This window comes from Cephus cinctus, unplaced genomic scaffold, assembly GCF_000341935.2.
Source record: "Cephus cinctus unplaced genomic scaffold, Ccin1 Ccin1_scaffold0160, whole genome shotgun sequence".
Classification (NCBI taxonomy): domain Eukaryota; kingdom Metazoa; phylum Arthropoda; class Insecta; order Hymenoptera; family Cephidae; genus Cephus; species Cephus cinctus.
The window spans coordinates 2,546,389-2,569,196 of NW_014332886.1; the positions used below are offsets into that span (position 1 = coordinate 2,546,389).

At 45.0% G+C, this 22,808-nt stretch overlaps 1 protein-coding gene across 8 annotated transcripts in view; it reads left to right on the forward strand.

The window, feature by feature from the left end:
• The window catches only part of LOC107263679, a 103,928-nt gene that overhangs the window by 49,893 nt on the left and 31,227 nt on the right, over nucleotides 1–22,808 (forward strand). For all 8 annotated transcript variants that reach the window (XM_025081061.1, XM_025081063.1, XM_025081059.1 and 5 more), the window contains 2 exons: nucleotides 1,515–2,003; nucleotides 7,891–11,198. In XM_025081061.1, coding sequence (XP_024936829.1) covers nucleotides 1,802–2,003; nucleotides 7,891–11,198 — 3,510 coding nt within the window. In that variant the 5' untranslated portion in view covers nucleotides 1,515–1,801. The remainder of the gene's footprint in view (nucleotides 1–1,514; nucleotides 2,004–7,890; nucleotides 11,199–22,808) is intronic.

The following is a 22,808-nucleotide window of genomic DNA, read 5'->3' on the forward strand; positions in this document are numbered from 1 at the left end:
CATCGCCGCGACCCACCAATCTCGTCTTCATTTGAATCACCCACAGTAGCTTCGCGGAATTGTTAGCAAAGTTATGCAAATGAAACGATAATACCAAACTGGAATGTCTTTTTTGCTCGAACTTAAATGTGAAAAGATCTCTGCCTCTCCGCCTCTGTCCCTTCTCCACCCAGTAGAGATAGCCCATTATGAATTCAGGAATGTCTTTTGGAGAAATGTCACGAGGGAAGATTCTGCCAATTGAGTGGCTCCTCGAGTCGAGTGGAAACGAGCCCTGACTACTCGTTCCCCAGTTGTGAAAGAACAGCCTGTATATCTTTTTGGTTGGCAAAGAGAAGGTGCCCGACAGTCGGAGTCGCGTTTAGACATAGTTAGGAAGACACAACGTCCAAGTAAATTTATTAGGGAGTCACGGTATTAACTATAAAGCTCAGCTCTTGGAAGAGTCTATATATATATATACATATAGCCTATATACACACCCCGAAACGACCTCTAAAGGAATAACGAAGTAAAAAACGAGTCCCATCAATTTTATCTCGCGACGACTATCTCAGCAATAACAACGGGCCGAAGTACGAAGCGCGTTGACAGCTTGAAATTCATCCAAAATGTATTTTCAGCAATCGTATTACCTTTTCTATCTTATATCAATGTCCTCGGTAATGAAAAAAAGTCCTCGATCGCATAAAAGTCCTTCGCTACGTAGTTTCACGAGGAGTATTGGGCATTATCTTCGCTCGAGTGTTACGATCGTCATAACCCACGAAGAAAGGTCGACTCGAAGATGCGTTAAAGGAGAGGACCGAGGATGAAAATAGTAGTATGTATTTTCTGGTGACAAGGCAAGTCGTGGGCCACGACGCCCTCGCTGGTGATCCTCGCCAAATATGGCATCCTCGCGCGCAGGAATATCTTAATCCGGGCCGAGGATCGCGTCCATGCGAATTGTCTCATTTAAAACTCGGCTTCTCCCGGTTCCTTCGTTTCTCTCTGGCTAATAAAGCGCTTGAATTACAGACCACCTTCTCATGCATAGCGCATGCGCTGGCTCGCGCGCACGCGCACACGTTGTGTACCCGTGTCGCCGCGTGAGATGGCCTTGCGAGATGCCACTCCGGGTCAACCCCATTGTCTTCAAGGGCGAACGAGGTGGCTCGCGAGTTGAAAGAAACGCCTGATGCATTTTAATTCGTATTAGAAAGTCTCTTCCCCTCCCTTCCCCTCCCGCCCGACAACTTGTCAACGGATTTAGCAAAGCCTCATCAAATTGCCCTTGGCCTTGAATACCTATGTACACCCAACTGTAAATATCACGTCACATCAAGGATCACCCCCAATCATCGTCATCATCATGGTCATCGCAATCATTCCATGCCTGGTACGCTGCACCATGATAGTCATGGAGGCGCGTGCGGCTTGCGGGCTTTTTTGTGCAAGAAAAGAGAGAAAACGTCTGAATTGTATGTCTCTTTCATGGTGGCACTAAAGGCACAGCTTTGCTTGGCTTGCAGGTCGGTGCTCGGGTCACGCAGAGCGGGGTTGAACGCGAATCGCAAAACAGGGAGTGGAAGTGAGAAAGAACAATAGAGAGTACAGGTGAACGGATGGAGTAAGAAGGTCGGTGTCAATGTCGATGATGTCCGAACGCACTCTGGCTTAAGTACACGTAAGTGGCTTCGTGAGTAGCGAGAACGGGTGGCGGACCGAATTTTATAGTGGAACCACGGCGAGAGAGGGACGTAAGAGCGAAATCGGCCAGGATCGCCTGTTATGAACGGGCCCGAAGGGACGCAGGAAGATGCCCGCGGTTCAGCGCTCGGACTCTTTGAGATCCGCTCCTGAGGGTGGCGACACCTTATCGGCGTGCAACCCTCCTACGCAAACGAACTCGCTACCCCCGATACTGTCCGCGAGCTCCGCGAATACCGGTGCTGCCTCTGGTGGCAAACCTGCTGAACGAAGTGTTTCCTTCAATCGAGATGTCCACGTCAAGAGGATCGGTGAGTCCAGGCAATCACACCACAAAAACCTTACGAGAATCTGGCTTTTCGATTAGCGAGCACGAATTCGTTTGAACTTAATTAAAGAAAAAGAAAATTTGTGACCTTGAAAAAAATACACCCGCGCGCCATCTGCTTTATATTCGAAGAATTCGTGTTCCGTTATCGATCTGCCATGTACGCTACCAGCTCCACCGCATACTCTACCTAACTCATTACCTAACTTATCTAAACTGCAACGGCAACGTTAACACAATTATCGCGAAAGGCGACTAATGGCACGAAATTTGCGTTATTGTTTTTACCTTACGATCACACGTGTGATATTAATCATTTCTGTAATAACTATTAATATCGAGATTTTCGTGTTTTTTTTTTTTATTTTTTATTGTTTTAACAGTAACTTTGACTGGTGTTTTTTTATTTATTTTTTGTAAAAGTCACTGTCTACCACGGACTTTAGTCGCGTGCGGGTACACATGTGCTTTTACAAAAACATCCTTTATGATTTTTCTTCGTTTATGACATGGGGCTCGTACTGGTACTGGTGTGTGTGCAGGACTCAACCTCCTCTCTATTACTATTCATCTAATTATTAATTTCATTAATGATTTTCACTATTCGTTCTAATATATGTTTTATACTTGCATTGTCTTTTTCTATCACGTGTATATCCGTCCAATAGCATTTTCCGTATTGTCGTGTACCTTTTAATCTAATTTCAAAATCCTATGAAAATTCTCATACGCCATTCAGGCTAAACGTAGTCGACCGTCGTAACAAGAGTATCATTCGCGCGATAGAGACGTTGAAGAAATTAATGACCACTAAAGAAAAGTGACTATCGTCACCCTGGACATTTATATCATTTTATAGTGGAATCTACAGCTTTTACGACCATAAACTCGTACAGGATTGGTAGAAGTTGGCAGGTTCTAGAAATCAGTCGAAGAGCGCAGACAATCTGCGTCTGATGGTCACGTACGATTTTCACTCTCGATAGAAGCTGACCGTTCAGTAAATAATTTAGTAAATATCCTAGGAATAGTTGTATGGACCTGAAAAGAAAAAATGAAAAATTGTATCAATTATCAATTTAAAAAGTTGTGAAAAAAATCTTTAGCATCATCTTTAATTTCTGTACTCGACGCCAAACGCAGTTAAACAGGGTGTCTTTAAAGTCATCGTTCGCCTCTGAGTGAATGATGCCTAAGGTTGGCTCGGCCACGACAAGCGGGGAAAATTATGAGCCGGACGTTCGACAATATCGAGAGGAATCTACTTGCACCGATATCCGAAGCAAAGCCGTGAAGCTGGTTCGCAGGCTTGCGCCTTTCTTGGACGGAACTTTATTACTGGACGATCGCGTGTAAAGGGATCGGCAGGATGTAAAATGCTTGTAGGTGGTTAAAGCAGGGCTTAAAGGATTTTTATTTGACGACATAGTAGCACGGTAACAAGATCAGGATAGTTATCGTCCACCTTATACGTCAGCACATCGATGACGTGGTAGATCTGGATATAATATATGAAAATTTATGACAAGAAAATTGTACGAAATAAATTGCCGTGTAAAGTAAAAATAAAAAGAAAACGCGTATCTCGGCTTGCTAATGAAATCGTGTCGTGAAATTCTTCCTCCTGTAAGTCGATTTGTAGTTTCGCGTTCTCGGGGCGGTACGAGAGCTCGAGGAGAGCAGAAATAGCGGCGGGCTGGTGAGCCTAAGTGGGGAATGCAGAGTCGTGTAATCGTTACGTTTAAGGATGGGTGCCAGCGAGGGGGGTATCGGCACAGTATAAACGCGCTGAAATGTGTTGGGGGTTACAGGTTACGTGGATACAAATTAGCGAGCTCTGGCGAGACCCTCCTGCTACCATGGCCTATGGCGGCGGTATAACTTCTTTGCTGCATTCTACAATTATTTACCTTATTACGAAGACCGGCTTCGGGGCGGTCACCGAGGACCATTTGTTTCTGAGATACGTGAAATCGTATGGTAGTTTCTATATGTGGAGTCGAAGCAGCGGTTGTCAGGCAGATTATTCGTTCAATTTACGGTAGATGAAAAACGATGCTGCCAACTCTGCCGTAAGTAAAATCATCATTGATTATGAAATTCCACGAAAATTGGTCTAGAGTCAATTTTTCTCAATGCAAAACAATTTATGACAGCTTGTATTCAATGGGTTGTGAATTTACCCAAAATCACTGTTTTTTGACAGATATTACAATTTATTATTCTGGAATGTATTTTTCTTTTACACGCTTTCTATATGTATACAGTGCACTCGTTAACCGAGTAGGTTGCGTGCAAATATGCATCCCGGCTCCGCCTTCCCCATATGGAATCTTCAGTACGTGCACATAAATACCTTAGGCAGTAGGGACAAGGAAGTCTATTTACATCGGTAGCCAATTTTCCAGTAGGGGTGGGTCGGTTTCAACGTCAACTGGACCACCGTAGGAGGTCTCGTTGAGAAATCAAGAAGACCGCTACCTTTTCCCATAATCCATTGCTCCTTTTTTCTGCGCGGTCGTTCTAAACCTACAGGGCCCGTGTGCGCGTGCGCAGGTGCGTATACACGGGGACGCGATGCCAACGTGAGAGACAGAGAATTCGCGTCGGTCGGAGAGGGAAGGAACCCAAGTGGACCCACGGTATTAATTTCATCTCATATATTTAGTCCACAGTCGCGGCTGGCAATCCGAGATTAAAAATGTCCGCTCGTTAGGGCTTTACGATGGCAGATTAGCGTGGGATAGGTTACCTGGGCTTCTCTTCGCGAGGACGAGAAAAAAAAAAAATCATACGAGACTTGCGATCTTACTCCGACATCGCGATAACGTGCCATCTTTATTGCGTACCGGGACGAGTTTTTCGCGCCGGGATTCAAGTGTCCGAACCTCCTGTCACTGCTCGTATGATACTCTTTTTGAAAATTTCTTAGTAAACCGTCCAGATTCTTTGAATATGATAAATTTTGTATCTACCTAAAAGTATGTAGTACAGCATTGCGTTTATTATGGGTTTCGTTTAACTGGATTCTTTTTGGTTACGTCTTGTTAGGTTAGGTTAGGTTAGGTTAGCATCCACTGCTTCTTTAGGTCATATTTGACTGATGACCAGCGGCCCAGGGATGCACCTGCTTGCCAGTCCCAAGGACTATCAGCCACCTATCCCGTGTGCTGCACTAAAGTCTCGCGCACAGCTCACGGGACCAACGTCAGGACTTGGAAGATTGCGAAGCGGTTTAATTGAACATAAATCGTTCATAAGACTCGCGCACGGAGCCGCGCTTTTAAAACGACTATCTTATGAGCTATCTCAGCGGCATTCTGAAGCGGACAGTCCTTCCTCCTCTCTTTACTTCACTCCTGGTATCCTCTGCTCGGTTGAGATACGTCTGACCTAGCCTAACGTAACCATACCTACCATTCTAAGGTAGCCTAACCTTATCTGTGGATGGGTCAAGATCTCAGTAATCATCGGGACTCTATTCACCAGTCAGTTAATTACCGGCCGTCTGTCTGTGTGCCATGGGACGTGGAAATATTTACTCCCTTCGAACTATCCTATGGGCAATTCTGAATCGTGGCTTTGACATCTATTTCGTTGTTTCTTATTAATGTTATATCAAAATTTTTTTTTTTTTCCACGATTTTCAATACCGTCTATACATTCTATTGGATATAAGCTCATTACCATGCGTACGTTATGTCTATTATGTTGTACACTGATATAAAGTTCAATGGGTGATTATAAAGTCTAGTAATGACAATCTTTATCTCCTTGTAAATCGATACCAAGAGACACGTCCCTTAACCTTTACGACCAACGCGATAATTATCACGCGAATCCCGATTCCTTGAGAATATTCATCCACGATTTACACAGCTTTCCCGTATACGAAGGTTACCGAGAATACAGTCGCGGGCTCGTTGAATTCGCCCAAACACGCACTCGCGCGGATACCTGTAAAATAATAGATATTACGCAGGTCGCAAGAGTAAGGGAAAGTTTACAAGTTGATAATTGCCGCAGGATGAATGGCGCATCGTTGCTGCACGTTTGCAGCACGACCGCCACCATAATAATAGTCTGACCTAGGAGAGGAGGCCCTCTGCGTCCCACTTTTACCTCCAGCATCCAGTAGAGAATCGCTGCACGAGTTCCCCGCACAGACACGTTCATCCCGTATATATAGAAATTTTGAAATTTCGCATTTCACTCGTGTTGAAAATCCGCAGAATCAACATCCTGCCAGTAATCAGACTTCGGCCGACGAAGCGATCGGCAGAGATCGGCTCAATTCGGGATCTCGTCCGGTGAGACTGTACTCGGTGACTCATCGACTGATTCTGTCCTCTCAATACGGAATTGCTCCCCTTCTCCATCTCGCATCCCATCCGCCTTCGGCGCAGTCTTCCTGCATCATCCGCATCCGCGTGCAGACTCATTGCTCGAGTTTCCCCGGTTGCCTCGTGGTTCACCTACTTAGGCAATTTTCGCGCAAAGGTCAGGGGTCCCGTGACACTCGGTCCCAGCAAGTGGCACAGTGCATTAGCGGGCCTGGAATGCTAATATGCGCAGCGACCTCCTTCCTCGCGAAGGATCCTGCCGATGACCTCGGCGAGATCTTCTCCAGGAGCTTCACGGCGGCCCACGGCTGAGCACCCAGCTGTGCCTATGACGCTATAAATACGTCAACAACCTCATCGGCGGGGATCCCTTAACTCGTCCGCGACTCGTTATGTGCGCGAGCGCTTTGCTAATTAGGGCTAATTCTCGCTTGGGGCGTGTAACATGGACGTGGATTACACGAAATTCCTGGGTGATCATTCTCTATTAGAAGTGCGTCTTCTGCATCGGTTATATGATCGATGACGGTGGGTAAAAGAAGTTTAGGTTGGCCGTACGTTGGGGCTTTTTTATTCGGTGTGAGTGGTGGAATGATATAAAAAAAAAAGATGATTTATAAGATCCAGCCTTTACGTTTGACGCAAGTGTAGCGTCGCCTTTAAAAGACTTTATCAAGGAAATCCAAGAATAAGAAGCGTGAAGAGCGATCGTTATCTTCTTGGGAGGAAGTCCAGTCGGTCGTGTTATGCCGTTGTGTACACACCCGTTGACCTGCGACCCGAGTCGTTCCATCCGTTTCTGTGTTCCAAGTCCAGTTCCTGATTCCCTTGGCCACGGCGCTCAGCGCCAATCGAGGTCGTCGATGTTAGCCGTCAGTTCGCATTGTAAACGTAGCGTGCACATCGCGAAAGGTCAGGCTGTGTACTCGCCCGTGTACGAATTGGACATCATACCGATACAAGATTCCTATTATCGGTCGTAAAAGTTAACGCACGTGGTTTGCGAAGACTGTGTAAGGTTCGCGTCAGTCCAGCGACACTTAATCGTATCCTGAAATCTGGCCTTCGCGCTGCAGAAAAAGGAAATGTCGGTTCGACCGGCGCATGGTTACCAGACGATGGTTATATATACTTTTAAAGAGCTTATAAGATCGCGTTGTGAAACGACCTTCAGGTTCAATTTATTGTAATGCCGATAGGTATCTGCGATTCCCGATCCCATTGGAATCGGACGTTCTCCACGAAGAGAGTTCATCCTCCGTGCTAACGGTATAGGTCTCTTAATGGTGCCGCCGGGTTCTTCACTTTTTTTTTTTTATCTCTTCCGAGTAAAACCGGAATTCTGAAATTCGATTATAAATCTATATGTTTAACGTACTGTATATGTATAGGCCTACGAGCACCCACTTATACGAGAAACTGCTTGGGCGCTAGGAAAGCAGCTTGCGTGGGTTCGTCCACGTGATAGGGACTTCCAGTACTAGAGTGTTACCGGTTTCTGAAGGACCGTAATCGTTCTTGTTTCAGGACGCGGCACACCACGAGTCAGCGCGGCCCTCGTCGGTGATGGAGAAGGCAGGCTGATAGCGACACCAGTTCGCAAGGAGCGAATAACGTCGCGCAGCAAGGAGGACCTGGCACAGGAAGCTGCCCTTGTGCTGCAACAAGTGGGCAGCCTGCGCTGCGTCGCCCACGACGGGAAGGTACTGCCAGGAAAGTTCAGCACGCTACCGGCACGACGTAACAAAAAGCGTCCAGAACTTCCGTTAGATGTGAGAAGAAAGAGCGAGGAGATTGGCGCCACCACCGAGGACCTGGTCGATCTTCCGAAACCGAAGAAAAAGGCATTGGAACGCAGCGCCAGTGACGCAAGCGCTAAGAAAAATAAAAGTCCGTTCTCAAAGTTCTTCTCGCCGAAATTGGAAAGAAAGGCAGGCAAGCTCGTACGTAGAAGTGCCAGCGACGCCGGAAGTGGCACCACGAACAGCAGTAGATCGCAGAGGAAACGAAGCGGAAGCGAAAGCGAGGGATCTCATTTGAGTGCGAACAGAGCGAAAAAGCAACTTTCGCCGATAATCGAAGCTTCTCCGTACGTGGACAAGAATCAACCCTTCAACTTCGTAGACAAATCGGAGGCCAAGAAGTCAAAGCAGGAAGGAACTAAGCAGGACAAGGTTCAAGAGGACGTAAAACAGGAAGCCACGAAAGACACGCAGATCCCTAAGGTGGATAAGAAGGAAGAGAGTCCTGTGAAAAATACTGAGGTCGATCAGGTCGACGAGTCAGGCTCCAATATGCTGCATAGCAGTAGGTACGAGCAGCACGGCGAAGAATCGACAATTCACAAAATGATTCACAGATTAACCAATGACCGTTCACCGCCGCCACAACTGACCAGGACTATGGTCTCGCCCGGACCTGGTTTCGGTCACAATAATAACAGACCATTTTCATATACAAGGCCCAACGAGTCCAGTCCACCGCCTCCACAAACAGGCGTGATCTACGCGCAAGTTCAGCTCGACAAGAAGAAAGCTCAGAGGAGTCATTCGGACAGTGACGAAGGCTTGGGTCTAGAACGCAAGGACTCATCCAGGGAGAACAGTCCGGCTGAGAAAGAGTATCGACGAGCCGACTATTCCTACAGCAGCGAGCTCAGGCGCAACAACGAGATCAACAACTTGAAGTCTCGCTATGACGAAGATCGCAAGAATATCACTCACTTTGGTGACTTCGCACCGAAGACCGAGACGAAGAGAATGCATGATTTCGATGACATCGATCGCAATCTCTTCGGGAAACCTGAGAAATATACTTCCACCGTGTTCGTCGATACGTCGGGTCGTGGACGTGCCGACGGTATGGACTCCAGACGTAACAACCCCGTCGAGTTCCCAATCAGAGCGAACGATCGTGGAATCTCGAACAAGACCACCGAACTGAGCGCAAGGCGCGACTTACTTGAGTCGAGGATCAAGTCGAGACTCTTGGCTGACGAGATGTTCGCTGCGAAGAACAATACCAGTATACCGAAGAAAAGTGAGCATGAGATAATAGATAAGCCCATAGTACCGTCACCAGTCACTCCTAATCGGGTGGCATCGCCAAAACGGTACACCGACACTTACATCACGGAAACACGTACCAATAGTAACGGTGAGAAATATATATTCGAGAAGGAGATTCACGAGGATAATGGCAAGGTCTATGGATACGAGAAGAAAATCACTAATAAGATACCTACGGACGGATACATTGACGCTAAGCCACGTGATGGTTATACCGTGGAGACAAGGACAGATAAGTACGGCGACAAGTACCTGGTAGAGACCCGTACACACGAGAGCTACACCGACGACTTCAAGCCCTTCCTCAGCGACAGGAGTAGGACCAGTCCCGAGGAGAGATTCCAGGCCGCCAGGACCTCGGGCAGTCCTCACAAGTCCACTGGATACCTCGTGGATGATACGAATACTCACGTCAGATCCGATAACAAGGACATCATCTCGTCGCCGATCATCCCTAAGAAGTTCAACGAGCACAAATTCTCAAAGAGCGATGATTTCCTGGACCGTGAACCTAAGACTAGCAGGGACAATTACTTGCCCAAGTCGAAGAAGAATTTTGAGTCGGTCCGTGGTATGAGCAAGTCTACCCAAAGACTCGACGAGGTCGGTGAAAATGCCAGAGTTCGCGCATTGAGATCGGAGTACATCACTAGATCCCATGAGAATCTTAGTACAGCTGATTACGTCAACACCAGGGACATTAGGCGCACATTGGGCAGTCCAGCCTTACATCCACGTAGGGACAGATCGCCTTTCGTCAAGCGTCATCTGGATGATCTTCGGGAGAGAGCCAACGACGACTACGACACGGATATATCGCAGATGACGAATAGCCAGCTGGAGTCGAAGTATTACAAGGAGAGTCGCAGCACTCAGAGGTACTCGAGCAAGCATGCTCCTCAGGATGACTACGACAGTTCACCTCCCAGGATGCGTCCTGAACGTGGTTACAACTCCAGCAGATACGACTCCGACACGACAGCACGTGACTCGATACGTGGCGAAGCACGTTACCCTGAAGAATCTTCCAGAACAATGAGAAAGGACAATCGTAAATTGGAGGACGAGCCTAAAAAGCCATTGAGAAGATCACGCAATCATCTGGACTACTTCGATGACTCCGATGCCCGGGAGAGTCTACGCGGAAATACCTTGAAAGGCCGTCTAGAAACCTTCGACGAGAGTCCACCCAGGACGCCTCGAGGCTTCCACGAGAGTAAAGCTCGTCACACTCGTCACGAGACACGTGTACATTCGGAACGTCGTCACAGGGAGACCAGAGTGAGCGATCCTGATCGTAAAGATCGTCTGGCTGATTCTGGAATAGAGAACGACTACCGGCGTGACTCTCAGGAAGTTGACAGGAGGGAACCGTTGGAGTCGGAGGACGAAGGTATCGTCACGATGCAATTTATAAGGAACGAACGTCGTCACACGGATCGTAACATGAACCTGAGTCCAACGGAGAAGCGTAGATACGACAAATACGTGAACGGCTCGAAGCCACTGACCTCAAAACCGCCCTCGGGCCTAGACAAGAAGTACGAGAAGAAAGTGACAAAGAAGAGCGGCACCATGAGCAAAGTGAAGCAACTCTTCAGCAAGAAAGAGAAGAAAGTGAAGGAGGAGAAGAGCAAGAAGAGCATGAGAAGCAGCAGCAGCGGTGCTCTAACGGACGATGAAGTCACCACGAGGTATAGGGAGTACCGTGGAGATCAATTGAGAAGTGCCAAGAGTGCGAGGGACCTGGAGAGCGACATCAACCAGGTAAGTCCAGATTCATCTGATTTTGTTTTCTCTGGTTGTCATAGCTGTTAAGGAAGGACAGATTAATTTTGCCCGGCGGCTACGGTGCCCGGCGTCTGCTGCTCTTAAGATAATCCAGTACTCCGTTCCTTATTCTTGGCGCTCCATTATCCGTTTCTCTTGATCTCCCGAGATGAGATGCTTTTGGTAATTAGGATCCTACCCAGTTTGGGCCTGAGACTGGCCCTTGCGTCACGGTTAACTGTTCTCACGTGGCTACTGCCACGAAGTCGGCAACATCATTGGCCAACTATGGCGTAGGTATTACTCGCCCACGCTTCGCTCTCTTTTCGGAGTATTTATCGCACGAGGAAACGAGACGAGGTCTGTCCTCCTCTTGTGTCCTCAGCACTTGCTCGGCTCCGACATACTGAGTGGGACGCACTCTTAATGGACCTTGAATATAACGGAGCTTTCGCCTCTGGACATCTTGCTCAGTCAGGAACTCCCGTAAAGAAGGACTTCAAAGATGGAAAACCCATCAGATACAAATTTAGCATAGATATAGCTGGAGGTTGAATTTTAAAAAAATTTTTTTAAATTTTGACACTAAAAATACACTGCGCGAAAATTTCCAAAAATATTAGAATTTTATGAAAAATATGGGGAATCTCAGACCCTGCTAAAATGGGACCCCTTTGTCTTTCGTGGTACTTCGTAGTGTTATTACGCACACGTGTGTAACTTATTGATTTTCTGCGTGCACAGGTACGCTTGAGTAGAGTGTCGAGAGTGGAGAGTTTACCAGGTGATTAATGAAATGGTTAAAAAAATAAGATTGTTATATGAGAATGTAAAGCGGGCTCCCACGGTGGATTATGACACTGTTGCGCAAGTCTATTGGGCGTAGCAGGTGGTTTATATCGCGCAACGAATTGGTCAAGTGGCATTTAAATTTTAGCACATTTCAAAGCAATGCCCAAGTAAATAACGTCACCCACGCGTTCGACAATGGCCGGTTTCTTGGCAGGCGCAATATAATATCTCGAAGCGATCCACACCCAGGTGCAAAGATACACGCTCGGATATGCCGACGAAGGTGAGGGTGCTGTCACAACGTCCGGCAAGGCGAAATGGGAGCGCGAAAAAGAACGCGCTGGTTATTCGCGAGAACTCAGCGAGGTGTGCCCTTCTCTTGCAGGTTAATTAATAACAAAATGCTTGTTAAACGTAAAAACGATCAATCGCCTCAATTCGCCTGTCCATGATCCCGGATTAAAGTCTACCATATCGCGCGTTAAATCAAACCGATCCAATAGCCTTCAGAGCTAAAAAAAGAACTAGGAAATCCCCTATTAGGAAATACCCGACGCGATCTTTGGTCCTATTGTTCGTTTCAAATGCGATTCCTCATCCGTAAGGAATGCACACGTGTTGACGTTCGTCAGCTGACAGTATTATTGTCCCCAAGGAAACATTAGGAAGATACGGATCAATGATCGATGATCGTACTCTATGCTTCTTATGTATTTCCTTAAAAATTTTATCTTCAATGCTTTCAACTTAAATACATCCTCACCCACATACCTGAATCATACAATGAATTATAGCCGGACTGGAGACTTTGAGTTCTATGCGTATCCGAAATCTTCTAGAAGTCAATTAATCTAAAGGGTTAGTCCCGGTATGCAAGGGATCCATCCACACCCTTCTGAGATTGCAGTCATAGCTGTCGGATTGACCTAAACACGCACCCACGTGGGAGGAGAAGGGACCTAGGAGAGCCACTACAATCAGCTAGGTATATTCCATTCCATTGAAAGTTCACACCAATGGCATTTGCCATGCGCTACTCCAACTGACGTATCGAACCGACAGGGTATTACGATTTATTAGGCGAGTAAGCTCGGGCGTGTTCGCCGGTTTCTAACCTACATGAAGTTGGCTACGGATCGAGGTAGCCGATATTGTCTTTCCGGATTGGCCTGCAAAAAAACGAGACACACACGCGGCCCGGTTGATTTTACTTTCGAAAACGAGCTTAGGGCATTTTCCTAATGGCGCAGGCAATGGAACGGAATGGATCCGTGTGGTAAAGAAGGTGTATATTCTCGAATAGCTGGAAATCTAGATGCACTTTGCTTTACGGTAGGCGGACCATTCACACCTCTATCCCTGCTCGAGTTGCTCTAGGTTAGGTTAGGTTAGGTTAGACTGGAGTTAGGACTATACCAAGAAACTGGACCGCATTCTCGCTCCATGGGGCATAAAACCTCTGAGATAATATTGCCAGATAGGTTATTTATCGCTATCTATAGCTTATGCGGCCACGGCCTTATGCTCTGGCTGTGCCATCGTGTACCTATATAACCCTTACTTCGGATCACGTAATCCTGTTCTTCCGAGTTGATATCAAGGGTGCTGTAATTTTTCTTGGGATTTAGCTCTGCCGATTTTCATAGTGTCAGTATACAGTATACAGTCGACGGGAGCAGTTAAGATTCATGAATTTTGTCTGTAATTTTGTCGGTTATTCATCAATATTCATAACTCACTTGTATCATGTATTTTTATTAATCTTGGTACTTAATCGCAAGTCATAAACACGACGTGTAATTCTATCGGTACGAATAATAGAATTTTTTTTCCCTCATCGATTCAGAGCGACACACGATATATTTTCAGAGGACCGTACGTGAGATTTATCGTACGTGTAAAAAAACGTTGAAATTCTTGGCCGGATCAGATTGCAGAGATCTAACATGACTTTGGTGCGACCGGAAAAAATGGGAAGCTGTACACGAGAAAGGCCGCCGGGATTTTTGTATCTGAATATTACACCAAGCATCGACTTCCATTTCTTTATTCGGATGTGGAATCGATGAACGATGAGACGCGAAGGTATCGATTAGATCTTGCAGCAATTAATAGTCTTAACCTTAATCCCTCAGCATCCCGGGAAAAACCATAACTAACGATACCATATACGATTCCGATCAGACCCACTTTCGCAACGATTTTTCCCTCAATGATTCAACTAGCGCTAACCTTAAAGAGCATATCCATCGGACAGGTACATTCATCTATGTAAATATACCCGATGGCGACACGACTGAATTCAAGATGGACGCCACGCAAACGAAACCCGTATCCCTAACACACTTTCCACATACGGCATAAACAGCAAACGCACCGACAATTACGCTAACGCGCAGATCGTAGAAATCAAGCGAACGCCGACTTATCAGGTCGAGCGTCTAATCGTTCTCGCACGAACGTAACCGCAAACCCGTCGACTTTCGCAAGCGAACGAGCCCGGGAATCAGGAGCGTGGAAATCGAGCGGGAAAATTCACATGCAGACGCGTTTCCAAGAAGCGATTATTTAACGAGCTCCCTCGTGCACTGGGTATAGAGTAAACGTGTCTGTCGGCACGTCCCATGAAATGCCCATGTGCCATAAGGGCGCCAATAATGGACGCCCGAGCCTCGATACGTAGGTATGTGAACTCGGCATAACGTTTCATACTAAATTATCCGTAGCCCTGGCACAGAAGTCCCACAATCATTAAAGGTGGAACAAATATCGTACAAAAGGGGCGCGAGGCGGTTCGATCGAACCGTGGAAATTTCTTGTGAGGAAACTCCCGACTCACCGTGGAATAAAGGAGGGCTCCGTGCGGTTACGTAATTAGCGCAGTGATAGAGCTCACGGGTCCAGTGCGGGTGGTCTTCTCGGTGCAATAACACGGTGCACGGCTGCGCGCGTTGCACCGCGTCCATAGACTGCGATTCGGCCGGTACCAAACAGGCTCTTGTACCGGCTAGAGTGAGCTGCACGCGATAAGCCGGGAATTGATCCGGGGCTGGTTTAATATTGCCGCTCGATCGGCAATCGTGTTCGATCGACGTTTTCTCTATGGCTATTCGTGCTAGTGTCGGTCGCGTGGTACGCCGGTACACTCGGCGGGCGGCCATTTAAAATGTCCCTGGGCAAGGCCGTTGCGAAAGTTTCATCGGGGTCCCGGAACGCGTGGCTACTTTATCAGCTGGCGAGCCGCCGTTCGTTACGTCGCGTGTCAAACGTAATCGGGCGACTCTTAACGTACATGCGTTACGCCTACATCGTTTTTATATCGCGATTTGATTAAGTATTAACTAATGAATTCGACGCATTTACAGACAAGCAATCTTTGCTGTGACTCTTTATTGATTGTATGGGAGCATGGATGGAGTCAGTAGCTGGGAGCGTTTCAGGTCAAATAAATGCCATGCTATTGGGATCGGTATGAAACGTCATTGTGGGTATCTGATTACTTTTTTTGGATATTGATGAGCCAGGACAGCCAATTCGTGTCTCTTGAAGAGCCTATCTCTCAGTTAGGATCTTCATCGTTATAGATACATGGCTATCGTCATTTTCTACCTTATACGTTATGTGCCACGTGGTTCTTGTACGCGTTTAGTGTTTTCTTGACTTTATTTTTTTTTTCTTCGGATATTTTAAAACTCGACCATCCTTTTCTTAGCGCAAGGTCGTAAAACTGAATTCTATACCGGCTGACATATTAGGGATGGGATATTTTGTAAATGTCAAAAAACGTACGCAGACACTGTTTTTATGTCTATGTCAACTGTCACGCGTGGTTGTACCAATTGCACTTTGCTTATCGCACAGTGTTATTTTGTGCGTGAAAGACAGTCAGCTGGTGAAGGACCACTCGAATCGGACAAGTAGACTGTTACGACATCGTATTCTCCATATTAGAGAACCGTCGTACCGAGCGACTCCCAGGAGCGGAGATTGCGAAAGACAAACAATCGAGACCGTACGGACCAATGGAGGAACGATCGAAAAGAAACGTAGAGACGGACAAACGAACGGCGGAGCTCAGGTATCTGTGGCGAAATAAAATAAAGGTCGCCTCACTCGGCCACCTGGTTTCACGTCTATTGCTTGGAGAACAATAACAGACAATCGGCTATTGTGCTATTGATAGCTATCGAATTTCGCGCCCCCGTACCTGCGATTAGAGCGGTGCACCAACCTGCTGCCGTATCAAGGCCGATTTACCTCTTACGTCATTTTATCAGTATCGTTATCACCTAATTACATTTTTTGTGTAAATTTTATTTTTCAAATTTTTCTTACTTTTGAAATTTTTCTTTTCATTATTTTTTTTCCTTTTGTATACTTGATTTTTCCATTGCACGAATCATGCATTGTCCCTGTGTACCACTGTTAAGGACGTACTGTGAGCAAGATATAATGTAGACAGACACCTGTGCCGTCCGGGACCGCCCGAGGCGCTACTGTCCTACCATACCAAGCCGTGAGTAGACGAGAGTACACCAGAGTACACCACTACACTGGGTACCCGAGTACCCGGTACCAAGATGCACACCCACCCACACAACATGCCCCACTCACTTTCCGTTTCATTCTCGCAATACTCGGCAGCGCCTCTTCGCGTTACAATACGGCAACGACTACTTAAATTCTTTCTAGGCGTCGCGCCGCCTCTGTCAGCTGGCGGTTCTCAATTTTACAGGAGGTTCGGGCTTACCTTATAAAGCCCGGTCGATATAATTTCGCCGCAATCCTCGCGCGAGATCCAGTTTTATTTGATTCGATGAAAAGACTTTACGGTACCCACTTGAAGCAGTCTTTTTGAAAATCATAAATCCTGTTTTGAAGTAGACCTAAATTTTAGGAATTTTCAAATTATTTAATAAAATTATACTCACGGTTTTTTGAGAAAATTTGTAATTAATTTTTTTGAAAATTTTGTTTTCACTCTCGCCTTCCTCTGGCAACCACTGACTTCATTCTTCGAGGTGTCAGGAGCGATTTACGACGCGATATGAATGCCAATAGCTTGGCAATGCGCATAACTCATTTCGTTGCCGGACCCGACATTGCTGTACTTTACTATACAGCATACAGGTACAAGGCAAGAAGGATCATTTTTCTCACCTAGAATAGGCCTTACAGGCGTGGTAGATCAGCGATGTAAGTCCACCTTTATTCTTGCGACATAGTTTGCGAAAATTACAGTTTAAAGTCGTTGGGATACCGGAACGTGCTCGATGGTAGTCAGTCTATCGGTTCGGAAATGAATTCCTGGTAAAAGGGATATAATAATATCATAATAGTAGTCCGGCTCTGGATAGCAATAAAAGATCGAGTACAATCGATTGCGCAACCGTTAGTTCAAAACGGACGTTAACACATCTCCCATGCAACCGGTATACCATTTAGGGCGCAAAGTCGCCACGTAAGTAAAAAAAAGTGAATTCTACCTTCCGAGAATCCACCGGGTGTAATAACGTGAGAGCGCATCACTTTCGATCGGATTAATGAGAATCCATTAAAGTTCCACCAAATTGGATCTGGGATATTTTATCTGCATTTTTTTTACTCCTCGAAGCCCAATCAGCACTGCGGAAGTGAGGAAGGTCACGAATATAAGAAATTCTACGGAAAAACTTAAGAGCGTCAGACATCGATTCTTACCTCAGAAAATTATAGGCTTACACGGGGCGAGATAAGACGGTCGTGAGTTTCTTTTTATATATCGTATCGTATCGTGCATGCATGGCACACCTCGAATAGACTCTAATTGGATGGTTTTGACGGGTGACTCCAGCGCCACCTGGCAATCTATAATCAGCCAGGCACGGCGCTCAAAATTATGCGATTAACATGCACCCCGTGAATTTGGACTTTTTTTTTTTTACTACACCCTCATGTTTTTTTACTCACCTTTTTCGTAAAAAAAAAAAGAAAGCGGATTCGCGATCCTTTACTGATTCGGTCGTACGTAATTCTCTTCAGATAGAACGTAAAACGAAATAAAGCGTCTCGGAGCCACCTACTTCGTTCGTAGCCTCCGGCTCGTTCTGTCGTTTGAACGTATTCACATATGGCGTGATGGTGGGTCATTACGTGGGACAGCGCAGAGTTGAGACTTGGCCAGTACTTAATTCTCGTTCTGACCGCGATCGTCAGTTTTATTCGCGCATAAGTCTTTTTTAAATTTTTTATCCCGCCATATTTGTGACGTCTATTTAGGTATGTCTGTCTGAAGTTGCAACTGGGATAACGGGTGTTACCTACTTTTTTAAAAGTATTTTTTATTACTTGCTCTTTGGATCACTTTGTTATGTGGCTGGAAAGTATATATATATATACATACGGTACTTTATGGGACATTAAATTGGAGTGCTACATGATCATTGACTTTATTGAAATGTCGGTACTAGGTTATGTGCGCCATTACCAAGTATATTGCAAACAAACTATGAGCTCGTACCGTTGGTAATCTAGAAAGTCACTAGGCAATCATAACCATAGAAAATGAAATCGACAGATATCGACAAGTCCATTCTTTTTCTGGAACAATTCAATTTCCTCGTGAAGCACAGTACAGAATTATCCTAGTCATAAAATTTCCAAAGGATATTTCGCAATATCATAAAGCACGCACAATTCATGAACAATGGAACGATTGAAAATCACTAGATACCAGCAGCTTGAATTGAGGTTAGGTGAGAAATTATTTTAAAAAACGAAAAAAAAAATTAAAACTATAAAAATACCCCGGATATAAATCTAACGTGTCGACCTATCACGCCGTGCGCTGTACATTCCACAATGGATGACTCACGCCCTTTTTGAATTCCCTAGGTATCTTCAGGATAGGTAGGTACTTGTCGCCTCCGCATACGTAGAACAACACTGCGAGTAGATCTTCGCGATCTTGATGCCCATCTATCTGTGTGACACGAACAAACGTATTTACGCGTCCCGTGTAAAATTCACGTAAAATAAGCAGATATTTTGAACTAACCCAAATTTATATTTGACTTGTACAGAAATGTCGGAATTACAAAAGTAAGGGATATATATATATATATATATATACGTATGTCCATACACACTACACGTATATAGCCGTTACGTTGCCGAGAGACGGCTCTCACTTTCACGTAGTCGCCGTGACCGAGATAAAGATGGTGGTAAGTTGCCACCACCATAAGACTTGACCACTGCCTCTCGATGCACCATATATGGCTTCCGTATGTACAGGAGTGAAACTATAGTCGTCTTCGGGTGCTGCCATAGGATAAAATAGCGATAGACTATGGAGATAGACATCCGGACACGATAGACGTATAGTATCAGAGGATCGATAGATCAGTTACGTTAATTATGGGAACTACCCAGCATCCATGGGAGACTTGATCGGTACCGACTGGTATAATCATTGTCAGTGACAGAGAGGTTGAGATTACGTAGCGATTGTTAGTAATTTTCATTTATCCTCTTGGAAGCCAATCATCGGTATACCGTGGGATAAACATATACGATTCTTATCCATGGGGTATTCGTTGGATTATTAATTAAGAAATTTTTCATTCTCAAAATCGTCTTTCAATCTTTGGATAATTTTTTAATTTTTACTTATTATGTTTTTATCTAAATCAAATTTCGATACCAGTGACCGTTACACTGACTCGTAGAAATTGAAAGTGGAATCTTAAGATTCGCCATGCGTGGAACACATGAGTTGCGTGGACCCGCTCGATACCCTATATGGATGCCATGGATCTTACAGATTTATCTGACTGGTCGTGACTATTCTTGATCTATGATTCATTCTTGTGACTTTTCCGCGAAGGACCACTGGCTAAGAACTGGAACGATGTACTCTTATGGTGTCACGTTGTTTCCTTTAATACCACGTGCGTCCTTCATAAACAACCGTAGACTACTTTCTCAAAATCGTATACTTAAATGCATATCGAGAAAAAAAGATAAAATCGTATCGAAGACAAAAAAAACCTATTGAAAATTCCTCTCGTACCAAACAATGTGCAATAAGTCAAATTCAAATATCCCGCCGTCACGTTCACACGGTACAAATTCAGTAAACAAAACGGAACCAACTTTCAATATTGCCTTCACCTGCGAACCCATGTAGATACATAAGTACATTCACCGTCGCTTCGATACAAGGAACAATGCCCATAGTGGACATACGCGCTCGCACCAAGTATATAAATGCGTTACAGCGAAAACGAAATGAATATCTAAGCGAGATCTGTGCCGGGGGTTAAAGGTCAGACCTGTTGGAGAATTGCTTTATTTAATAAGCGTATACACGAAGGACGCTAATAAATAAACTAGAAGAATATAATATGTAAATGGGGAACGATACTCGCGTGTTCCACAATACATTCTAAGACGAACCAACCCACAATGACCGTTTTGTTCCTTCGGTTACAAGTTCGTTACTCCAGTACGTGTCTGCTGTCATATTTTATTCTTCTTCCTCTTCTAATAACTCAATGCGCTGATCCATCCCTTCTTGACGCTAGTCGAAGCTGAGATCTTTCACGAGGTCTATACCGAAGCCGCGCACGACGGAATCCGTTTTGCCGGCGCGAAGCCAGAATCGATCGATAATCAATGGTGTAGAACACGTAGGCAGCAAAGTCGTGGAAGCGCGACTGTAGGAGACGTGTCCGCGCATACCAATAGTAGGCGTATGAGAAATGAATCTGCCGAGAGCCATGGTGCCGTGTTTACCCAAGGAAATCTCAAATGATTTGAGCACGCTCGGTAGAATGTGAGATCGTTAACCCAGTGAACCCTGGCGCATTGCATGCTGGATATACGTGCGAAGTCGAGAGACAATGAGATGGCCCGGACCCGTTTTATACCCGGTTGTAAACTTGTTTCCAAGGCATTCGCGTGTTGGTGTCACAAGTGCGGAAAGATGAATATGGACCAAAAGGGATTCTGTGGGATTTAATTAATTTTTTTTTTCCTAAAATGAGAACACCCTTTAATGGTAGATTGAAAAAAAAAGTCTAACTGGGGTAAAAATCTTTTTTTTGTCTGCCACGAAGGTATGCGATATTACGTATAAAATAATAAAACCCACCCTGACCTCACCCAAGTGTCGATCGAGACTAGAGCCAACTCGACTCACGTGCACGCCCACGTGGCACTGCAAGGTGTAGTCCGAGTATAAAGGGTGGCTGTTAACTTGGATACTTTGGTATTTAAAACCTGTTCTTACTTAGGTGGTAATATCTTATTCCTACGGTGTTATCACTGGGTATGATATCTTGACGTAGAGAAAAAAAAATGATCGTAGTTTTATCGCGAATATTATCTTCCGATTGTTGTGAAAAGATTTCGATGAAAATATCAGATCTCTTCGTATGCATAAAGACACTTGATCCAAGTATCGGTATAGAATTCAAAACCATAAAGTACAATCGACGGTTCACCGCAAGATACATTTTTAAATCCTACCTTACTCGACACTGCTTTATATAGAGTATAGAACCGCCGTGTAATCCAATAAGCCTAGGTCAGACTTTTCATTGTCAGAATTATTGAAAAAAATTTCAAGTCTCCGATTTCTCGAGTCAATATAAAATGGTCCCTTTTATTGGGCAATATCGTGTAAAGATTGATACAATTTCTTGAGTACCATTTTAGGATCCAATATCTATATATATAAAGTATGCTCTTCAAGAATTCTCATTGCTACTCCGATCGTTCCTTTTTTCTCTTATCATAGTTTTTACTTTCGCACGCGCGTAATCACGGCAATGGGTCATCGCGCACGGAACATCTAGCGACACGACAGGACACTCTACAAGACTTTCTATTATTATTTACACCGCTTTCCCACGTCAGCCTTGTCTTTCTCTCCCATTGCTTCTTTCCGACTCTCACTTATCTTTGCGGCTGGGAATAAATAAAATATCTAGAAGCTGTAATAGCTGTAATAACAATGGTAAGAATATATATATATATATATATATATATATATATATATATATCTACCTTCACCGCCACCGTATAGACCCACCAGAGAAGGGATGAACCCTGTAAAAAAAAAAAATAATAATTTTCATCGCAGCCTTCACCGGAATAAATCTTTGTTCTCCAGTAGGTACTTGACTTCCGGTCCCACGTACAATTTGAAATTCGGCCCAAAGCCGAATTCACTGTATCCTTGACACGACGTGCCAAACGACATTTATCACGTCAGCAAAATTCTTAGGTACCGTACACAACGCAGAATGAATTGTACGATGACGATTAGAATGACAATAAAAAGAAAATAATGCAAGAAACAAGACAAGCCAACCAATCAGGATAAGGAATGAAGTGAGAAAAAGAACAGAGATTTAACAGATCGAGTGGCGCTTATACTGTACGAAACGAAGGCTATTCTCAGGAACGAAGTACAGTACCATTAATTGTAACAATGCCACGGCGTGGCTAATGCCGGATTTACAAACAAGCGACGGGCATTAAAAACGACGATTTTTCACTGACATTATATGCGAAACTGAACACGTAGATACCGGTGCCGCACCTGTAACGCGGTATTGTTGACGGCAGATTGTATTGTTATATACAGTGTGTCCGCGGACATAGGAATTGAACGTGATCATTTTCTTACGTTACTCCACGAAGCCGCTACGTGCACTCGGTCCCTGTTCCCCTTTTCGGTACATTGTAAAGAAGGCTTAATGATTGCACAATAAAAGATACAAGGGAAGACTGACAGGGAGATAGAGAGAGAGAGAGAGAGAGAAA